General features: G+C 43.3%; 1 protein-coding gene across 9 annotated transcripts in view; it reads left to right on the top strand.

Moving 5' to 3' along the window:
- Positions 1-23,915, top strand: part of fbrsl1 (fibrosin-like 1) — a 269,926-nt gene that overhangs the window by 72,046 nt on the left and 173,965 nt on the right. For all 9 annotated transcript variants that reach the window (XM_069706609.1, XM_069706605.1, XM_069706602.1 and 6 more), the window contains exon 2: positions 3,738-3,962. In XM_069706609.1, coding sequence (XP_069562710.1) covers positions 3,738-3,962 — 225 coding nt within the window. The remainder of the gene's footprint in view (positions 1-3,737; positions 3,963-23,915) is intronic.

Raw genomic sequence — 23,915 nt, 5'->3', positions numbered from 1 at the left:
TGAGGAAGGATTTCCAGAATTGTTAATATCTAGGTTATAGTTGGAAATACACAGACGGAGAAGAACCTAGCGATTGTCTAAGCTGTATTTGGTTGAAAGGTCATATTCCGTTGTAACTGTACGTAAATGTATGACAGATGAAGATTTAGAGTTTGTTTTTCTACGTTTTTAGACCATACAAGAGAAGCTAATTCCACATTCTGATTCCTGCAAATGGTGTCTTTCCTGAGGTGATGCTAATCTCCTTGGATTGCTGTATAAAAAGGCATTAGCTTGCACACATTCTTCCAAACCCACAAAGATGCTGCCAAGCCTCTTTTCAGACATTAAATACAATCAAAGATGATGGTGTCAAGCTGTCAGATAGTCAGTGTAGTTCTTTTGTCTTACTTTGTGTTGTCTACCTTGGCTGAATGAAACAGACAATCACCACAGGGATGTCCTCCTGAATGCTAATAAGACTTCACATATCTGCAAGTTGATGCTTAATTGATCCCACCACTCACCGCAGGTTTGTTCACAAGGATTTCTATTAATATCTGAGGGGATGGGAAACTGCAATCCATTCACCCGTCTTCATGATTATTGATGGAAAGTCATAGTAGACGATGAGCTCCGACTGAAGGGAGGAAAACACCTGGTCCTGTTCTCGGCATCCTCTGTTGTCAGACTCTGGCTGCTCTGTTCTGGTAACAGCTCTTTACGGGCGGATCTCCAGGTAATGAATGGCATGACACGTTGTCTGTTAGTACCGCCTGGTCCCTCGTGAGAAATGAATCTGTTTTCTCCAGGGGTGTGAAGAGCTGCTTTGTGTGTGTTGTCAGTGAGATGACATTGAATCCTTCTGTCAAATTGGTGTCAACTTGTAAGCAGGGTTAGGTTATGATACTTGAAATTTACCCCCAGAGGGATAATATAAGAATAATATTACGGCTGACACATTACCAAGTCTTTCTTTGTCCTAATGTTTTGGTTGAAAAATAACCAGTTGCATATAGGAGATCTATATTCCCATCAAGTCCACTGTTGTTGTAACTGTTTTTCCTTTCATGATGAAAAAAAAAAAAATGAAAAAAAAAAATCAATCTTCCCACAGTCAGCGAGTTTCGTGCCTAGTTTAAAAAGTGTTAAGGTAATTTTTTCCTTAAAACTAGAGAGAAGAAAACTATAAACAGAAACGCTTCATGTGGGAAGTTTGGAATTTTACCAGCAAGTGAGCGAAGAAACAGTTCAGCTACAAACATGTTGAAAGTAACACAAAATAATTCATGCAAGACCACAACATCGTAATGACAGTGTTTGTGTGGGTGTTTGTAGGATCTTTGTCCTCGCCTTTTAAATTTTTTTGGATATTTTTCCTGCACTTTAATTGCATTTCATTATTGAAGCCTTCCTCTGTTCCATTAAGAGTGGGGTTTTTTGGTGTCTGTTTTTTTTTAAAAAGTGCCTGCCTCACCCACGGGCACCTTTTGTCACGGAAGGTGTCATTCATTAGCAGTTATGGGGCTAATGCTCTACCCATCTGCTAACCTCCCACCCTTGGAGCTGATAATTTGATTATTCATATGGAGCACTGAGCTGACAGTGGTCGGACCGAGTGCTGCTGGCTGTGAACAGATGCTGAAAACGTGAACTAGCAGCCCTCTGGCTGAAGCGCCACGCAGCTTCAAGCAGCGGTGTGTCGTCCTGTGTCGTTCAAAACACGCAGTGACGTCCGCCGACAGGCTTTACCAAACAGCAGCATGTCACCGGCTCCATCTTATTTCCAGATATGGAAATAAGAGGCAGCAGAAGCTCAGGGGGAGGATGCAATTCAATCAATCGGCACACCAGCAGGGCGGGCAGGCAGCAGTGTTTTCCACAGGATGGCAGATGTGCATTTGTGCCCGTGTGTGTTTTCTTCTTCACTATCTCATGTCGGCAATATCTTTGATGTTACTCCCACTGCCAGTGACCTAACTCATCTTTGTGAATGAGTTACGTATTCATGTTGTGTCGTGGAGGATAGATGCAGTAAACACTAACAAACATTAGCTATTACCTGATCAGTGGTATGAAATTGACTCTCAGGAGCTCAGGGTGAAGTGTTTCACGGTGCAGAGTTGTAGGTTGTAGGTTTACGTCTTCAGCGGTCTCCACTTGGCATCGTTTCCTGTCAACCTTTTTTCAAAAAGCTGGTGCTTCCTTCTGAATGATTTGCCATGCTGCACTCCCACTACTACTAATGTGACACGGTTAACAGTGTTAACTGTTAACAGGTGGAAGGTTTTCTTTGAGGCACACAGCTGTCCGTCACGGTTTTGGTTGCTCATGGGAGGATCACCAGAAATTAAGATCAGCGCAGTGGCAATGTTCAACAACTTCAAACTAGGGCCACAACTAATGGTTCTTTTTACTATTGTTTAATTCTTTGTTTTTGTTTTTCCAAACTGACCAGTCATTTGGTCAATAAAATATCAGAAAATGGTGAAAACTGCCATCCAGTGTTAAGTACATTGTATACTCAGTATAGCGTTCAAAAACAATGTTACGTCTTCTGTTTTCCAGCTGCTTTCAAATCATCGAGTGAAAAATTTTACATTTCGCTGCTCTCAGGAAAACAGTTCGTTGCTAGTAATTATGTCTACGGTGCAGACTTTTATTATATTCAAATGTTAGAAACTGGTAATTTATGATAATTTGTGAAATCTGCACAAGACAAGTTGCTGTCTCCCAGGAAATAGTGAATCCAGAATTTTTAATTTGTTTTTGTTAAGATGAACTGCAAGGCTTGGACACCGGCTTCACTGAAACACCAGGCACTAGTAAAAGTGTATTTACAGCTTATGACATGTTTATCTGCCTGTGTTACCCTGGTGGGGGGAGATTTGGGGAAGTAAAACCACTGAGAAAGATACCAGGCAGCTATTAATGGTATTTGAATTTCAATAAACAAACACCAGCTCCATGCAGGCCGCTGCCGAAGCGTGAATGGAATAATTCGTGAAAGGGGGAAATTGCTTGGTCATAGTGTAAATGTAAAGCGACTATATTTTCTCCAGTGTGTGTTAAAGCAGCACTTCATATCATAAGCTCATTATATCTGAGCCATAAAGTGATTATGGGCTCCAGTAAGGCATTGTTCTGCTGTTGACAGGATTAAAGATGACTTTAGAGAGAGACAGAGAGAGAGAGAGTGAGCGTCACCTCGCTCTGCTTGACTGTTTGCTTGCTTTGTGTAAGCCAGAAGTGAAAGAGGCCGTGCACTTGACTGTTTGCCAGCTGCGGCACACCCGCCCTCCTTTCTTTTACACATCTATCTCCTGCCACTCTGTCTATCCATCGAGAGCTGTCTGCTTTGTTCTTGTTTGAAGGCAGCGCGAGATGTCGTTTTTCAGAGACTTGTCATCACCTGCTCTACGATTGTTTCAAGGTTTTTAAGGAAATCCTTGAGACACTTAAGGCGTTAAATCTCTTGTCAGCGTGGAGTTGATGAGTATCTGTCACTGGATGTGACGCAGAATTCAAATGGAAAATAAAACAGATTATTTAAAAAGTGACAACAGGGCTGCATGCAACAAGTTGTATGTTAGTAACTTGCTTAGTTTTCATTATTTAGTTTTAGTTCTGTTCTGTTTTGTTAGTGTCTTTTATCTACCACACATCATCGCTGAGTACCGACGCAGTGTTTGGTCATGCATGTATTGATACATTTATATGTACAGTCTATTGAACGAGCTCTCTTTCTCCGCCCGCAGAAGAAGACCGGAGTTGTGAAGACCCAGGAGAAGAAGGAGCGGTGGAAGGAGAAAAAGGTGGCGAAGCGGCAGAAGAAGGACGACGAGAAGGTGGAGGAGGAAGAGGAGAACGTCCAGCCCGTGATGGATGCCCTGGAGAACGGTTTCCTTCATCACGCCCAGCGGGAGCAGGAGAGGATGAACGAGAGGCTGCTGAAGAAGACGTACTCCAAGAAGAACAAAATGGTAAGTAAAGTCCGATGTACTGGGACAGGAGATCAGTGTAAGTCAGAAAGGTTACATGCATGCTTCGTTGACAACTAATGAGCAGCCTACGGTGTGTGAATTCAGTCTTTGGAGCCAGACAGTCCTTTTCTCCAAGAAAGTGTAGCTTTTTCCATCCGTATCAAAATCTACTGGAAAAACTTGTAGACAAAAGGTGAACGGTGCGAACAGATCTTTACACCCATGTGAGGTGCGACTTATTCTTGTGTTAGCAGGGACTTTTGTACCACAGTGCTAAGGCTGTGAAGAGATGACTTTACTTCATGTGAGACACTTGAGTCCCCTCTATCAGTGCACCTCCATCAAACCACATCTTAGTGTTCAGCTGGAGAGAATCATTCTCCTCAAATCCTAAAGGCTGTCGTGGAGTTTTGGCCCTCTTAAATCTGTCTAAAATTGACTTTATATTGCTTGAGTCATTTTGAAAAATGGAGTTAGTCATTTTTTTAAACATTTACTTGGTTTTTCATTGCTTTTCAAATAGTGGCCTTTGACACATCTCCCATTGTCCTATATGGAAGTTGAGGTCATTGCCATAAAAGCAGAGTTGCATTATACATGATCTTTATTTTTTAAAGTTTTTGTCAACCTGTAGTTAGTAATGATGTTTCTTCCATTGTGATTGGTGGTGAAAACGGGCGCTGACCTTTCTCATGCTGCTTTCTAATGTGACTTTATGCTGTGACTTTTTAATGGTGTCTGTCATACCACTCTATTTCTGTTGGTGCAAGTATCTTTTGCATTTTTGTTTTCAACAGTAACATGCTCCTCGGATATTTATTGACTGGTAGATGGCTGGCACTCGTCTGTTTGCAAATGCCTTTGCTTGGTGGTGACCGCACTTTGTGTAATTGTGAGTTTCAATACTTTTTCAATAGTTTTGGGACTGAGGCGTTGTGTGCATTCTGCTAGCTCAAAACTGTTGTGCTGCCTTCAGGTGGCTTTACCCTGCCATCCTATTCTTGTTTTCCTTCACGACTGCTGAAGTGTTTTTCTGTTTGGTTATGCAGACAGAGAAGTGCCAATATATCCCCGGCTTCAAGCACACTGCAGAGCCCACAGACTCCGAGTCTGTCCCACTGAGATAGCCCGACTATGTGTTAACAGTTTGTTTAAATGGGCGGATGTTTTTATGCTCCTGTCTGAGGCCAAGATCCACCATAGTGCTGTTGAGGATAAGAGGGGAAATGTAGTCAGGAAGCCAAGCTAAATAATGAGGCTGTGTAGCCCGGAGGACTCCTCCACAGACAAAAATACCTCTTAGATAAGATTTCCTGAGGAAGTTAACGTGGCTGAAAATGAGTTTGGCTGTGATATTTAGTTTGCTAAGAGACAGTTAGAAATTATGTATTTAGTTGATGCTCTTATCCACAGTGTAAGTGCAATAGGCTGCAATTACTGAACCAGATCTACATTTCAGCAGATAATAACTCTATAACGTCAGCAAACTGCTGCTGTCATCTAAAACCTGTGTCATTTCCACTAAGCTGAATTTGATGCTTTGTAGTTACTTCATCTGAAGATACACTACACATGTTTCCGGGGAGATTAATATGTAGAGAGGTTATAAAGCAGACAAACGAAACCTAAATACATTATTTTTCCTATTTGTTTTGCATTTCTACCATCAGAAACCGCACACATATTTGTTCCTGGAAAAAGTGTTGATCCTATTTGTTAGATAATGTATCAACATTTGCATTTTACTGCTGTCAGTCAAGCCCCAAATATCCACAGACTTGTGTCTTGGGAATGCCAAACAAAATGCCCGTATAGTCACTGATGTGCATATATTTTAAAATGTGCAGAAGAAGTCATGAAGGTCACAAATCTGCATACAGTCCTCTTGAAATTGCAACACAGATAATAAGACTGTATACCAGGAATTTTGAATGCAACAGCGGTAACATTGTTTCAGGCTGAGTCTGTCTGCGTCAGTGAACTGCTGTAATGAGTTACTGGTTAAAGCACATTGATCTCATGCATTATTAAAGTCCCCTTAAAAAACACCAGTCCTGTGATCCATAGATAACTGGAGACATCTTTCTTCCAAGTAGATCTATAAAGCACTGCTGGCTGCCTCTGCCTCTGCGGTTCGCTGCTCTTACTTAACTTTTAAACATTCCAATCCCTTCGCCTTTTTTTTTCTTGTCTCACTTGCTCTCTTTAATCTTGGCGTCTGGCTCAGCCGTTGCTTGACTGTCTCCGTGCCCGAGAACAAGCAGCTAACGTATCTTTCAACCCGCCCTGGCTTCACTTCACATGCTGAGAACTAAAGCACGGCTTTAACACATACTGTAACTACAACTCCCAATTCCCAGTTCCATTATTACTGTTTTGAGCACGAACAATTACGTTCACATGCCGTGGGAAACAACGACATCCAATTGCAGTCAAAATCACAGTGCAGATGAATGAGGCTCATGACATGATCATGTTGCATAGCTAATGAATTATAGATAACACTATAAAATATGCAGCAGCTCATCTGCACCTAGGTAATAAGCATTTAGAAAGCTGCTGAATGGATCCTCAGTGCTTTAGTTATATGTGTAATGGCGTTTGAGCAAGCGGTGTTTCTTAAGACCACACATGACCGCTCACACTGCTTTGTATCCGTGCAAGAGCACATTACAACATACTTGTACCTACAAATACATCTGCATCCTATTAACAATTTGATGGTTGTCATTTTCATTTATTCATACAAATACACAAGCATTTTCTTGAGTCATTGTGTTAAAGGTACAAATATGAATTAATATAAAGTGCTTGCTCACCCACCATCTCTTTGAGTATTTGTATGTCTCTGTTCCTCTATTCGCACATTTCAAGGTCCTGTTACTGTGTTTTCCAGAGTGGCTTATAATGATCACAACAGCTGTAAAAGTTCAACATCAAAGCCTTATTTCATTTTTGTGACCCTGGAGTTACTACGTAAGAGCAAGTGCTGGGAATATAACAACTATGAACTAAGGAGAGAGCAATAAATACAGAAATCTATTCTTACTATGTCCTCAACCTCTGTGATGTTTGCATGCACCCATCAGTAGTTCTGGGTTGCATATAAAACCTGTCCACTTCACACTGGACTGGGTTTCAGAGAGGAGCCCTTTGTGGATTATATTCTGGCATAGCACCAACAAACTCTATCACAGTACTGTGGTTGTTTAGTATTTTAGTCTTTTCTGGTAAATTTGCATAACAATACAGTGAAAACATTTAACTCTAATTTATGAGGGCACTCTGTAAATCATTCCATGCAACAAAACCGACCTAAGCAGATGGGTGTGCACACGTAAATGAAAGCTTTTGTAGTAACAGTGGAGGAAGAGCAGCACAGAGCAGCCGTCCCGCCTGTAAAGCAGGTGTTAATGTGAAGTTGTGACTCGCTCTACAATCTGATATGAAATAGATGTAAGAGACTCATTCACACTTTTGGAAGTTGTTTCAGGGAGTCACATAAAGTGTAATAAACTGTAATTTACACGTTATAGAAACAAACACATCACAGTGATTGCATTGCACTGAGAGCTATGTATACTTCAGGATCATCACAAGTACACTTTTTTCTCCTTTGTCCTTCGGTCTGCCCTCCTTCTCCAAGTGGCCAGTTTAGTTTCCCCTGTCTATATTTCTATCTGTTTTGCCGTGTCTCCAGTCAGAGAAGGTGTTTCTAGTGTCTGTCACACATTATGATCCGCAGGCAAGGTGATGTGTTGGTCTCCTCGAGGCACCCCGGGGTGCCAGAAGCTCGCCGGAGGACAGAGGCTGCAGTGTCAGAGCAGAGTTTGTCACAACGGGGCATTGAGGGGAGGGGGAGTGGGTGACACTTGATTCAATTAGAAGACTCGTCAGCACCTCAGGAATGCTCGACAGTGTGCGTGCGTGTGTGCGTGATCGTGCGCGCGCGCACAGCAAGGTCGAAGGACTGCTGTCAGGTCCTGCCAGCAGCCATTTCTGTAGCGGTCACGTGTTGTTTGGAGTTGCTTTTGAAAGCCAATGCTGACATTGACTGGAATTGTATCAGTTTAAGAAGTTTGCAGCCAAAAATGAAACAAAATCACATTCAGCAAAGTAGATAAAAAAAAAAAAACTCACCACTTACATTCACTTGAATGAAATTCTTTGAATTCTGAAGTTTATCGTACCACCAAAAACACCTGTTGCTCCTTTAATCAGCCAGCAAGATAATTTGAAAAAATAATACACTTCCATCACATGTTTGAGACTAATATCCATAAACAAATCCACCTGAACTGTCTTTTTTTTTAAATCTGGCATTCTCTGCTGTAAGATACCAGAAAAACAGCTTGCAGAATACCCAACAACATGGCTTTGACCTTCAGTATGCTTCAACTGGGGGTCATGAATAACATATAATGCTGACTTGCTCAAGCATCACACTGATAGCCAAGCACACACACACACACACACACACACACACACACACACACACACACACACACACACACACACACACACACACACACACACACACACACACACACACACACATCACTATCCCTGTCCATTAGTGCAGTGCTTCGCCCTGTGCCCCACACACCTTGCTAACAATGTCATATAAGAAAGCCTCTCTGCACACTATTATTAGTTAGCAGCCCCCCACTCTCCCTCTGCCAGCCCCTCGCTATGGACAGGAAGACAGCGTCCTGCATGCCCCTGTCATACTGTAGCTGCTTCAGGATTACTTCCCCGGCTTCATATCTAGGTGTGTTTATAAGCAGTAAGCCAGCTGGAGACAGATCAGATTAGCTGGGGCATTAACAGCACATTGGAGCATAGTTCAGGGGCATCCTGAGGGCTGCGATAGACGCAGGAGCGCCGTCGGCCATCGGCGGTGGTAATGGGCGGGCGATCGGGATGACTGATAACGGTGGGCTGGTTGTTATCTGGGGAGCAGCGACCCTGAGCGGCAGCAGCTCGGCTCAGTAGACACCCCGGCAGACAATATCTCCCGGGGCTAACCCTGCTTCCAGCCCATTTAAACTGGAGATCAAGGTGAATCCTCTCCAACTGAGTCATCCGGTGAAAGTCGCTGACCTGCAATTTATTATTGTTGACAAATTTCATGTCACAGCATGTTTGAACAGAAAACTGCTACTGGAGGTATCATGACCGTGAAGAAGCTGCTTATTTAAGTGACAGGGTACAAGGTTTTTCATTTCACTGAAATTTGTTCTGCATTAAGAATACATCCCAGTCCACTTATTCTCCCGAAAGCTTTTATCTTTGCTCACTTTACCGCAGTCTGCCTATGAAGTTGTGGTTGATCGAGAAACTGTTGCACTTTTAATGAGATCAGCCCTAAAACATGGAATCCTGGATGTAATTATGGGGCTGGAACGCTTGTAAGTGGGAACATGATAGAAAAGGTCTATACTCCTGTTAGTCAGGTTAACACTGCAATTTAACAAAGAGCATTATTAGATGAGTGGATAATGAGGTACGATCCATGTGTGTGTGTGTGTGTGTGCAAAGACAGGAGAGACGAGTGGAGAACCGTGACTTATAACAGACCTTGACACATGAATTAGTTAGCTGCTTGTAACATGAATACGTATGCATGATCACACAGCGGATAATTGTCTTTACCGCATCAAAGACAAGTAAGCAGATGAGCGCACCTGTGCGAGAGAGAGATGAATTACATCATGAAGAGTTTCATTCGTTCATTAGATATCAGATTATTTTAAAATATCATGCACTTGCACAGACTTTGATGAATTGATTGCAGTCAGGAGAAATTACCTTGCGATGTTAGCGGCCGTGTGTGTGAATTCAGAATATTAGAAATAAATATGATCATGTGCCTTTTGAGCAATGTGCATTTTTTATTTCAAAACGGATTTCTCTTTAGTTCTCGGGGCCTGATAACAGAAACAAGATTGTATGGTGTACTATATTAAGCACTATAAAACCCGCAGAAAAGCAAAAGTGGGCCACATGACTAAAGCTGGTGGAGACTTTCACTCCAATAGCTTAATTGCTCTGTACCTTTTTCAAGGACTTTGATATTTTTCTATTATTAAGGGAAAGGTTATAGATTCTGTTGCCTTTTTTCACACATCTGACAAATCCCCATTAAAACTCTTAAAGTGCTTTGCAGCAGTGCACCTCAATAGCAGCGGTTGTTGAAAGGAAAATTTGTATTTTTCCCCACAGAACTACTTCCCATTTGTGCCAAGGGTTTGAGCCAGTAACCTTATCCACACCACATTCACAACATTACTGTTTTCCTAACGTGGTTTGCCAGTGGGAATCATGACTTAGAAGGCAGTGTTTTCAAATAGAGGATGTCTTATTTGTGATTGAATTGCTTTAAATACAAAACTATAAATTGGGAGTATTTAAACTGAGTGATTTATGACTTCATTAAATTCAATAGCTGGCCAAGGAATTACATAACAGAACATTTGCTGAGTTTTCGACTTCATATACCATAGGAGCGGAGAAATTGCATAACTAAGGAACTCCCTTGTCTCCCAGTAGATAATTGTGAAGTCAATTAGAACTGGGATTAGACCGAGTGTTTAGTGGATAGGTAATATATCACTGTAATTAATGTTACACTTCATTTTGGCTTCTGAATAAAGACAATTGAGAAGTTATATTTGAGTCACTGCTACTTATTATGCTAAATGATTATAGGAGTTAAGACTTCCTTAGTAAATAATTTAAGTAAATAATTAAAAAAGTTAAAATTTTTCGAAAGAAATTCTGTGGATAAACTTGGTTCACGTTAGATTTTGGTGAAAAGGTCAGTGAACTTGTAACTCTCCCTTCCCTCAGAGGATTTTTCTATATAAGAGCGTGTGCCTTTCTCTGTGTGCGTTTTCAAGTTTCCTAAATGCCATCTATTTTTGCTCAGCAGACGGCCTGACCGCAGTACATTAAGTGAGAGGAGCCAAACGTGTCCCTGTGGGTTTCCACTGGGGCTGGCGGTGTTGACTTTTCCCAGGATGCCAGGGGAAGGCTGGGAAAGGATGAGGGAACAGTCCCATCGGTGTTGAGTCAGAGGTGAGGGAGGGAGGGCGGAGGAGGATTTCGGGCCTGCCGCTCCTCTCCCAAGGGGATGGTTTGGAGTTTAACTGGCTCCCAGTCTGGACTGGCCCCCAGATGGTTGAATTTGAGAAGTCCATGAGTCTCAGAGGTGCCAAATATCCCTGTTATGACTAGTCTGTCCAAATGGATACAAGGTCCATAGATGGCTGCTGCTATGATAAATGTGGCCCAGAGGAGCAATCTCAACAAACCAGTTTTCATCAGTTAGTTCAACTGCACATCCAGGAAAATTTAGCCCTCTTAGGATTTCTCCTCAAGATCCATCACCCCTCCACTTCCCAGCTGCAGCCGCCCGACACCTCAGACGAGGAGAGAGAGAGATGGATAAAAAGACTGAAATAGAAGTGGAAATAAAGGGAGGGGACTGACAAAGAACGGTCGAACCCAGACAACCTCTGCGCCCGCTGTGCTTGGCCAGGTGAATATTGCATGGGACAGTGCACAGTGATTAATGTCAGGCCATGTAAGGTGCTTGGCAGGGTTGCTGCACTGTAGGTCCACACACACACACACACACACACACACACACACACACACACACACACACACACACACACACACACACACACACACACACACACACACACACACACACACACACACACACACACACACAAATACACAAATCTCTACACTTTTAACAAGTCATAGTCATTGAGATACTGCAGGGCTACTTCAGAGCAACCACTCTGGGGACAATTAGGCCTGGGAACATTAAATTAGCAGGGATCTGAAGTCATGCTCTGGTGGTGCTGGGGCTGTTGCATGCTGGGATTGGACTTGGTAACAGAGGCAAGGAGAAGCTCCTCCTGGATATACTGTGCAATGTCTGATATTGCTGTATAGGATGAGAGTGTTATTTTAGAGCAGAGATTTTTTTTCAAAGTGTTCATTAGGTTTTACACTCAGGAGGCAGGTGTTAGCCACAATAAATTTGTCAGGGCATTATTTCTCTGCGCTTTGCTTGCTGGATAGTTGTGATTACTTTCTTTTTTTATGTAATTTATTAAAGTGGGACCTCCCAGGCTACATCATATTCCACTTTTGCATCTATTGGAGAATCTGTAGCTATAGCAACAGATATATTGTTCCTGGTAGATGTTTAACTGGAGCAGACAGCAGGGAGAGACACTTTATTACACCTTATGCTTTATGATTTACAGTATCATTGCGGTTTATATTACAGCAGTGTTTAGGGAGCAGTTCAGAAGTGTGTGCTCCCGGAGATCTCGGGTGTCTGGAGTCATATTCCTCCAGCAAAAGCTCTCTACAAAGTGGAACATCATAGTTTGAGCTGCAGGTCATATCAAACAGACTTATCACAACGGTTTTGTACTGATGTAAACAGCAAAAAAAAAAGATTGCAAACTCTACAGTGTGAGGCCAACTGTGTGTGTGTGAAGATGTGTGCATGTGCAGTTTGCCAACCTCCCTTTTATAAAAAAAAAAAAAAAAAAGCCCTCTGTAAATCTACATCTCACTCAAGGTGTCACAGGAAAGCGCGCTGGCACTTTGAGCCTGAGCAGTCTTTAACAGACACTGAACACCACAGTTCAGGGGAACAGAGAACAAAGTGTTGGAAATGAGGTCGCTCAGCCCAGATTCTCAGATTGTGCTGCCTCTCATGGCATTTCAGACCGACTCGTAGAAGTCAGACGATATCAGCCTTTTGAAAAAAAAAAAAAGATACCAGATTGCAAATGTCACCCACCAATGTTATGATTGGGGTATCTTTGCATGAAAGTGCAGTTGCATTTGTATTTCCTCACTCTTACGATTTAATACATATGTGACATTTGAGTATGTTTGGGGTCACCTGTTGATCTGTGCTGTCATTTACACAGTGTGGTATGATCATTCTTTTCTTGTACATTTTTTTGATAAATGCTCTGCAGGTGGCGCTCTTTTGCTCGTTTGCTTAGCCCTTGTTGTGCTTTGCATGCATTAGAGGAACATGAGAGGAAGTAAATATCGTATGGCGTATAGGGGCAGCAGGCGGCTGCAAATGTAAATGAGATGTGTTGAATCACTGGCATAATGGAACATTTACTAAAATGGTAATAACAATCTGTCCCAATGTTTTGTCCGAGCATTGAATAGACGTGGTGGAAGGTCACAAATTGTATATGACAGTTAAATGCATCATTACTGTTTCAAAGATTTAAAAAAAAAAAAAAAAAATCTGGGGAATTCTTGCGTGTGTTTGGCTTGACAACTTCAAGTATACTGAATGTCAGAGCAAAATAACAGCCTTAGGATAAAATCATGGTTATCTGCGTTCAAGATCACATTTTAGTTAAACCCTGGAAGCAGGACTGTAACTCAGCACTGTCAGGGGTCAGGTTTCTCAGCCAACGCTCTGTCCCGAGGCTGGCAGCCGTCTTGTGTGCAGTGCCGTGTTACATGGGAGGCTGTAAGGACGCAGGGATCTGGTGTTCCTGAGAGAGAATGGAAGTGGCTGGCAGTCCTCAGCCTTTACTAAAAAGAGAAGCCTCCTGTAGTCGTGAGAGGGCTTTTGTTTGGAGTCCTGTGTGTTTTGACAGGCCTGAGAGGGTGTAAGACAATAGAAGAGGCCAAGCTGTATCCTGATGAGTTCTTGCAGTAGGCCGCGAACACTCCACTTGCATTGTTCTCCTTCGTCATTTACAAATGCTTCATTCTCTCCTTCTCACAGTTGTATCAATTTGTTTTAGTTAATTAGCACCTCACTTAGCACCTATTTAATTAGATCCCATTTAATCTTTGTTTGGATTGAAGGGATTGTTTTTTGCATGTGTATTTCAATGTGTAGTGCACCTCGTTTACATGCTTCATGTGTCGTGTGTGTGTGTGTGTGTGTGTGTGTGTGTGTGTGTGTGTGTGTGTGTGTGTGTGTGTGTGCGTGTGCGTGTGTGTGTGTGTGTGTTCCTCAGTAAGGTTTTGGGTGTTCACTTGGTGATTTTATCTATGTACTTCTGTGTCTTTAAGGACGTCCTCTTCTACATGTGCAGAATATATTGTGTGTGCATCCCCACTTGGCTGCGATGAAGTGCCTGTCTGCTTGGCAGCATCTGATAGTTTAAGTATCTAAGTGTCATCTTTACCATTTTACTCCATTAGGGTCACTACATTAATGGGATCTGCTGAGGCCCCTGCCCCTGTTTTCATAGCCCTGTGCCGGGGGGTGTGTGGTGGGGGTGGCATCTAGCAAAGCTGGACATTAACTCAGACGGATTAAATGGGATTAGTGTTGTCACTGAGACAGATGTGATCTTTGCAGCAACCGCTTTCCTTTTCTTTCCTGTTGTGCTCAGTTTTGCTGTGATACAACACTGACCCCTGCTGCATTAAACAGTTATTGCACCCACACATATATATAGACAGAGGCGGTGATGATGCTGCGTTAACCCTTTGGAAGACTGCACTGCATCGTCCATTGGGGGTCACTGTTCCCATTTGAAAAAGAAGGTAGGAGGCCTCTTTTCTTCCTTTCTGCCATTTTGACTGCTTAATGTAAAGCATATCCGGGTCTTCAGTATCGAGCCCAGACGGTGGATCTTCTTTTGCAGGTTACATCAACGTCTCCTGCAGTGTCAAGTAATGTCTGCTTAATGTGGCTTCAACGTATTGTCCCGAAAACAGCATCGTCACAGATAATGAAATACCGCTGAAACGCCGAGGCTCCTGCGTGGGTTGTATATGCCACCGGTGACGCTCATTAAAACAGCAACTGCCACACAAGGTCATGTATCCATGTCAGTCTGAAATCTCCTTGCGTCAAACATCTTCTATAATTAGCATAAGACCGATGTAAAGAGGGTTTCTTCAACAAGATGCATTTTAAATGTTCACACACAAAATGAGGCCGTACACGTTTGAATGGGTTGTGATTTAGGAGATATTGTTCAGACTTATGTGCCTTCAAGCGGGCAGCATGTGTTTGGTGCCTTTTTTTTCCTCTTTTAAAGGCCATTCACACAGTAGCAATTGAACCAAGGGCTATAATTGTGTTTTCATGTACTATAGATCCTGTCATTAGGCCCCTGGGTCTGTAGGCAGTTATATGATGACAGCTGACAAGGGGGCGCGGCTCCTTTGAGGAAGGGGGGGGGGTGCAGGGGAGGGGACCACACGCACAAAAGCCACAATTACTTCCTTGACGGTCCCCAGAGCGCAGTGGTTGGAGTGTGTATGTAAAATGATGTGGGAGAGGCCATTTGCAAAACAAAGAGGGTGGGGGTAGGGGGGGTGTGGAGTGGAATGATTGCTTTTGCAAGATAGAGCATGTATACCCTGAGGCGGGGGTGTGTGTGTGTGGGGGGGGGGGGTTAAAGTGGCAGACTGGGGGTTGACACGCCCCCTTGTAGTCCTTGAGGAGCTGGATCCAGATGGAGGTGTGGTTCTTGTGGTTGACCCCCTCGGAGGGAAGAGGGTCAGGGTTTGTCCCCTGGGCCCTGAGGGGAGGAGACGGCTCAAAGGGTAGAACTCTCAGTGCCTTATGGATGTGAATTTTCCAATATTTTCAGTCTAACGTTGCAGGTTCACTAAGAAATATTGCAGAAATATTGTTGTGCAACTTGTATTTAGATTCAGAATTTAATGCCTCTGAGATACTTGGAAAATCTAGCGTGTACTCAACACTTTAGGACATCTTGTGGAATCTTTGTGACAACATGTACTATTGTTTTATGTGGTTGGGAACAGGTGTCTATTTTTCAAAGGCTAGATTATTCATTTTGATATGAAACCTTCGTTTAGACCTGTTTTCAGAACGTGATAACTCAGATTAAGACTCAACACAGTCTTTCCACATGACTTTAAGCATTTACACATTATTAGACGGCACACATCAGGAAACATCAGGGAGTAATTGGAACACGTGACATGTAATTGAAGTCAAAGGCCAGACTCGAGCTCTGACACCCGACTGTAGACATAACAACATCACCAATTAGCAGTGCGTCGTTGCAATACTGATTGAATAATATCTGAGCGGTGCCGTGAGCTGTTTTGCAGGGTCACAAAGCTGAATTAGCCCGGTCACTTTCAGTTTAATTAATGACCCAGTAGTGGTAGTATAATTGCTCTTCAAAGTGGGGTCCCCATCTGACACTGATGTAGAGCAGCATTGTACGTAGCAGTCTGGCTTCAAATGCCCAGTTCAGCTCCCACAGGTCTCGCTAGCACTCCCCTCCCTGCCCCCCTCCCCCACCCCCAAAAAAAAGAAAAAAAAAAAAAAAAGAAGCCATCCCACCCCCACCTCCACTGCTGCCGCAGCCACACAGTGATAGAGATGACTTGTACTGGTGCGCATGAAATATTCAGCAGCAATTTCCTCCACGTTTGAAATAATACCTTGAAATGTTAATGTGCTCCCACTGTTTGTTTTAAGTGGAAGGCATCCTGAGGTGCCGGTGTTTGGACCGTGTCGGTGCAGGGGGCTGTGTGCTTAAAGTGCTGTTGGCGTGAAAGTAATATGCCGCATTGGAGAATTGCCACAGCCCAGCACTTGGGTCATGAGCAGAATTCTATTCTTAGTGCCAGTACCACACTCTCACACTCAAACACACACACACACACACACACACACACACACACACACACACACACACACACACACACACACACACACACACAATATAACAATACAACACTTGTACACACACGGTCAGGAATCTGCAAATGAGAAAAAAAAAACTGCCACACATTCGACACGCATACGAACAAACCTATGGATGTACACACAAATACACACACGCATACAGAGACAGATGAACTCAGATGCTGCGTACACATGTCACCTCTGACATTGATTTTCATTAGATTCACAGCGGTTGGCATGTTGATAGTTTCGCCAGCGTCCTTGGTTCTAAATGTGTCTTATTACCAGAGGATTACACAAGCCCAGGGTTTATACAGCGACAGGCCATGATCTGATATCCACTGCCATTAGCCTGGCCTCACCCACTCGGTGCCTCTTCAACCTGATCCTGCCACAGACATTGCGATGTTATCAGGCTCAGTGATGCCTCCATCAACTGATACACCCCGTGGATTAGGTGGGGACTTGCCACCGGCTGTTCTGTGGTGAGGAAGCATCGCAGTGTGTCTGCAGAGACTGAGAAGGCTGTGAAGGCTGTATCTCAGTCGGTAGAGTGGGTTGAACACTAATCGGAAGGTTGGTGGTTCAATCCCCAGCTCCTGCTGTCCACATGCCTAAGTGTCCTTGAGCAAGACACTGAACCCTAAATTGCTCCCGATGGTGTACCAATGGTATGTTGTAAGTCGCTTTGGATAAAAGCGTCAGCTAAATGTAATGTAAAGAAGGCTCAGTGGAAATATGAATGCGGTAAACTGAAAAGGTTCAGGTTGTGAGGTTTGCATATCAGGCAAATCAAGATTGTTGTCTTTTTATTTGTCAGCATAGAGGCACACAGAAAATACACAAACACACGGCCTTGTTCACATTTTCCGTCCGCTCACAGTCAGATGCAGTGAGCCTTGCAGAGGAACACACACTTGGTTGCACATTTCCTCCGTGTGTTTGTGCCCCTCAGACCTGACAGCAAGGCATTAAATATTAGTGGCGTTTTACAGCGGGTTTGTAACACGGTTATTCCAGTCACCAGGTTTGCCTTTCCAGTGTCTCTGTCCACTGGGGGGAAAGGGGTGGGGGGCTTTGGTTTGACAAAGCACGGTCAAAAGGTTAGCTATAGGGAGGTTAACCTGCCTGTGAACCTTCGGCAGTTGATATACACAAACTTACTAACACAAAGTGGGAATGTTGGCATGGCGAGGCACATAATATTTCTTACATTGACATACTGCAAAAATTCCTTTATGCATTAAAGATGTCTCTTGCAGCTCCTGTTTTACTGTATGTCATGTCACACGTTGCAAACACGCAGAAGCACATGTCACATAGGCACCACACAGGAAGTACAGGAGATTAACACAATAACAAGAGCAGTTGGATGCAGTTCAAAACAGCTTTGCAGTAAAATACTTCATTTTAAACAGCTCATGTGGGTCATTTTGAAGCTGTAGTTTATCATGTTGCGTATGATTGTTTCTTTTACTCTGCTCTCTCTCATGTTAAGGAGACAGACAAATCACATAAAAACAGTGGGTCATTTTTCAGTATAATAATACAGTATTGCTTATGATTATATACTATGCTGGAAGAACGTGGTGTATATTTCCTGCGACATGAACAGTATTTAGATTAAAACCTGGAACGCTGCCCTCTGTGCTGCACAGTTAGCAGAGTCAGGCAAGAAACAAAGTTTGCAGCCTTACAGATGGTTATCAAGCACCTGTAACTCCATCTCATGAAACAGTGAGAGGCTCCACCACCTAGTGGCACCATTGGGTACTACAGAAAGTAGGCAATTGACTTTTTGACAGTTATTCTATGGACAGTTAATGATCAACGAGGGATCGATGTGGAAATGAAGGCCAGGCCAGATTCTCAGATTCTGGCATGTATATCCAGAGAGTGCTGCCACATTTAGTCTGTTTCTCAATTAACACCAACAATCGAGCCAGAGGTGGCTCCACAGGCAGAGGCAGCTGGGATGTTAAGTTAGCTATTCACCAAGGATCCTTTGCATGTCTTGCCACACGAGAACCTCGCTGACACGTCTGGCCTTTGGGTGGCGCAGAGGGGTTTGTCGCAGCAAATGACAGTGACCTCCCCAGTACCCCGCTCCCCCTCCACCTCCTGGTGGAATTGATTAGGCATAATTGGAGGGAGTCAGAAGCTGAGGCAAGTGGTGCTAAATAAATTTGGGTAGTGTTAATTGCAGATTCCACTGTGTCTGTGTGTGGCAGTGTGAGGGGTAGAGAAACACTTAGCCACTGGCTGACAATGGAGGATTAATTGGTCTCCTACAATGAACATAATTAGACTGATTGTTGGGAGAGATAAAGCAAAGGTTTTATGAGTGCGGCAGCACTGTCAGTGCTAAGAATATCATCCCTCCTCCTCCTGCTTTCTAATTCCCCATCTGCTGCGTAGTCCCCTGTACAAAGTTAATGCTCCTTATTCTTCTTTTAGCTGTAAGGGAGCTGAAATCCCTGCACACAGGGTAGGAGTAGATCACAGGTTCATGGTTACTGAGCCCTACAGTGATAACATCTCTTTTGGGGAACAGTCCAATCATTTGTTCCAGCTACAGTTCAGCTGATATATCCGTGCTCTTTGATTACATCAGCTATTGAGCTTTTATTGGTCATAAATACCACGAGCAAGAGAATAGTCTGCCTGATGGGGGAGCTACCGTGCATCTACACGATGAGAGGGATTCCTGTCAGCCATCCAGACCATGCGAGTCCAATTGTATCTGGGGTTCATTCCTGCTCCAAGTGGAAATGATTTGGGAGCCCCAGAGCATTACTCAGGCTTGGCCGAGACAATCGGCAGCAACAACAGCAGTGACTTGTGGGACTCGGGGCCCCATCACCACCCCAGAAACTCACTGAGCTAGAGCCGGGCTTTGCAGAGCTCAGACAGAGCCCTCTTGGATTGTGCCCAGGTCTCAAACAGAAAGGAGGCCTCCACAAGCTGCTTCAAAGGGGAGGGCGGAGAAGGGAGAACAATACATTCGACTAGATTCATCAGTAGAGGTTAACCTCAAACGGCTGCATGCTTGCTGCTACCATAAATATGACATGAGAAGATAAGATGAAGAACAGAAAATGGGGGAATCAAAGAACATGTCAGAGGCTTTCACAATTTATACCTCGCACTTCTCGGGATCATAGTTTGATAGGGCAGGTGTTGAATTTCCTTGAGGAAAAAAAAAGAAGATGAAAGATAGTCTTGAAAGTTTTAAATTCTTTGATTAATTGGCTCGTATTCACAATGTATGCTCACTGATTGAAGTGAAGTATGAACAGTGAAGACCTTAATCAAAGAAATGAGAAGTATGATTATTTCCATATCATGCTTCTCGAAAGGGTGAATTTGCCTGAGATTCTTTGTATTTGACATGTATTGATTTCATCCACTGTTTAATGTATTGAATTTGACTTCACATTTAGTATTTCGTTGCTGCCTTTTCTGTTTTAACGATCTGTCTTATACAGTTCAACGTTCGCTAAATCATCATTGATTTATCCATCTGACTCAGTGGCGAACACATTCTATCACTGCTTGAGCTTGACGTTAAATCTAATTAATTGGTAAACATTTTCACGGCGATAACCACTTGTCCGTTCTGTTTGATGAAGTCGTGCTTCTATCCTCCCTTTTCTGCCCGAGAGGTAAGGCAGCACAGTGGAAATGGAAACTGACCTTACTTGTTAAAAACATCCCCTGAAATCTTCAAAGAACTGGAAACATTTGCACAGACGTTGTTTCCATGGACACCTGTCATGTTTCTGCCGAGCTCTGAATGAGAAAACAATGTCGGGTTTCTGACCTGAACCAAAGACTAAAAAAGTCAGCAAGCTTTCCTGACTGACAAGCAGGCAGCCTGGGGGGTTGACTGAGCCGAGCAGGGCTGCCGAGGGCTGGGGGTTGAAGACCTTGACTCTTGCACCCGTGGTGTGATGGAGAGACTTGGCCTTCCAGCAAAAAAGAGACAGAGGCTTCTGCTCAAAGCGGAGGTACCTCGGGGAGACATTTTGATGCATGATGGGTGGAATAAAATAAAATAAAATGGGATCAACCCGAGCAGCAGCAGTTATTGGTGGAGGGGAGGTGGTTGCTGTAGCCCTCTGGCAACACTCAACCTAAGGCTAGCTTTGCCTTCTATCTTCTGTGTTTTACTATACAGAACTCCCAGTGGTGCCCTGAGAGAAAACGGCCTGTTTTAAGATGTTCTGAAGAAATACTAGCACATCGACATATCCGTTTTAACTCAGCTGGGCATAAAACGGGGAAGTGGCTCCCTTTTGAGGAGAACTCACTGACCTTGGCAGGAACTCTGAAAGAATACAGCCAGATTTTTGGCTTCAGTGTTTCCTTTTGTGGCTTATTTTTAACATGCATGTTAGGTTTTATGGTCATTGACTTCATCATCTCGTAAAATTATTACTACAACGAGTTCAAAGACAAGTCTAGAGTCAGTTGATCAGCATGCTTTTGCCATTAACTGTTACTCTTGCGACTCCGGCTTTTCTATCATCTGCCTAATGTTAATCAATTCCTCTGTTGGTAGCTGCTTGTGAACTGCGGGCCGTGTAATGAGTGGAGTTTGGACTTCACTGAGAAAAACGGTTTCGTTCATAGATACTTTATGAACTTGCTGGCTAACTACAACTGAGCCTTGTATCCTCCATGATAGATTGTTGTTCCCTCTGTGGCTCTTTGTACCGTAGTAGAGAGGCAGGGAAACAAGGGAGAGATGGTGATCCAACGCGTTCACCAGAGAAGGCCATCTCATCGTTTCGTCTCTCAAGTTGTTTTACCTTGACCGCCGGGTGGCTCCCACCTGGGCCCAGTGGGGTTGTGACTGCTGAGGTTTGGCCGAGAAGTCATGGCCACAGATTAACTCTGCTATTTATGGCCCAAGCCCGTCTAACTGCTGCCCCAGAGATGGGAAATATTGCTCACTTAGCAGGATTACTGGGTGCTGTAATGCCCCAAAGGCCTGCTTTATGGCAGGCCATAAATGTTCCCAGGGAGAGGCAGCGAGAGTCGGATTGATTAGCGCTCCGGAGGAAAGTCGATCTGTTACCCACGCCCCACTGGGGAACGCTGTGATGGATGCTTCCGGGAGGCGGAGAGAGGCACTGAAAGGGAGGGGAGGGCACTTTACTCTACACCACGCCAGTCCTAGACATCCCCACAGTGACACAAGATGGAGGGCTCCTATTGCTCGCAGGGCCGCGGGAGGTTGTCAGCCAGTCACAGAGCTATAGCCACTCTATGCAACGGCCCTTTGCCATCCCACTGGCAGACAAATGGAGAGGCGACCTTGCCACATGCTGCCATTTACCAAAGTCCCCCTTGACACCTTGCGTCCCCCAGACATCTGTCATTTCAAAAGATAGACCCCACCGACACCCCACACCCCCGCTGGTGCAATCATTTGTTGCAGTAGAAGGTCTAATACACTACAAGCTGCAGCATATCCTTTTTACCTTCACTGGCTGCCACGACTGCCTTGGTTCAGGAATATATTAATGGCGTGACAAAATAGATGAAATAACCATACAGTATTTCTAACACAATCCATGAAGGAAATAAAACTCATTGAGCTTGGTCAGGAAGCAGAAGAAATTCCTCCCAGCATCTACTTAAAGTCAAAATGAGAGATATTGAAATAGTTTTCAACTGGATTGTCAATATATACAGCTTCATATATGTTTGGTCCAATGAGAGGTCAACTACTGATCCTGACCGTATTAGTGGTAAATATATCTATAGAGATTCATCTCAGCCATCTATTGTAGTAAAATTTCTAAGACAACACAAAAGAATGAAATCGACTTCTTAGGTTACCTTAAATATTACATACATTAGATTTTAGTATCTGACATGTTCAGTTCTCAAAGTAAATCCATTTATACCTTTTGAGAAACACTTATCTTTGTTGAATGAGGACGTGTTTGAGGACATCTGCCCAGCAGATGACCAACATTATGCTTTCAGGAGCTTCCCCCTTTCCAAATTTAGAGTGGCATTAAAACTGCCATGATAGCCTTGGAAGCATCATAAAAGGGATTATATCATCCACAATCACCTTTCAGTGAGAGTTTCATAAGCCCGATGCCTGTGACCTTAGTAACACAGTTTTTCTTACACCCACCCCCCTTATGTACAACAATGGAAATATTAGGAACACTTTTCAATATAATGCAGTCCAGTCAACCTCACCCCACTATGACCTCAATAATAACAACCATAAAGTAGAATTATTACCTATCTGATAATGTCAACCAAGTCTGAAAATATTGTGAGTTTTATTAGAATTTATGGCAGAGCTATTATTGTTGTTGGATTACACTAGATTAAACAACATTCCTAAAAAAGTGCTTGGTGATTGTACACAGTATGTTTGTATATGCGAGTTGTTTAGTTGCCTAATATACTTCGCAGGCCTGTAACTTCCACTCGTAAGCAATTATGCTGCAGACAACATTAAGTATGTTTGTTGCTCAGTCTGTTTTTTTAAAAAACATATTCAGAGTATGAAGCCTCAGTAGTTATAACTACCAAATTACTTTCTGTTCCTCTTTATTTGCTCATTTGTAAAAATCAACATAAAGATTTATCATCATCTATAAATTAATCTCAGTGTTTAGCATCAGTTAACACGGCATCTGTAAGATCTCAGTGCCAGAGGCAATAAATACTACAAAAATAACAGCATGAAAGCTAAGTGGTAGGACATAATGTACCAACTCGCTCTCTCCAGGTACAACTGATTTCTTTCAACATGGCGCTATGCTCACTACACCTCTCACCTCATCCTTCTGGCTCCCTGCTGTTCTTCAGTCTCCTTGACATGCCTACACAGTTGGACAGCAGCTGCCCTTATACAGGCCTTTTCACTGACTTAGATATTTTCCAGATGCCTGGCTTGGGATATTGGATGCATGTGTGGGTATGCTTTTGATGTGTGCGATTTGCAAGTGTTTATTTTTGTGCAAATGCACTTAATGTGCACATTTGCACATGCATGTGTTGTATACACTTACACAAATCAACATGGAAATGTGGATGCATATGTGTAAAGCGGGTGTGTCAGAGAATCGGCAAGCATTTATCATTTTATTAGTTATCCTGGTATATAAGCATGATGAAAGGGATCATCAAAATGACCTAACAGCTCATGGAGCTTTACTCTTAGAATTATATGTGCCCCTGGTCTGCTGTTTTGACTAATGCAAAAGTGT

The sequence above is a fragment of the Brachyistius frenatus genome, unplaced genomic scaffold, assembly GCF_029030835.1.
Source record: "Brachyistius frenatus isolate BFR_SWC_R1_liver_20210118 unplaced genomic scaffold, ASM2903083v1 Contig_64, whole genome shotgun sequence".
Classification (NCBI taxonomy): domain Eukaryota; kingdom Metazoa; phylum Chordata; class Actinopteri; family Embiotocidae; genus Brachyistius; species Brachyistius frenatus.
The sequence above is the reverse complement of the archived record's forward strand: the minus strand, read 5'-3'. Positions and strand labels throughout refer to the sequence as shown.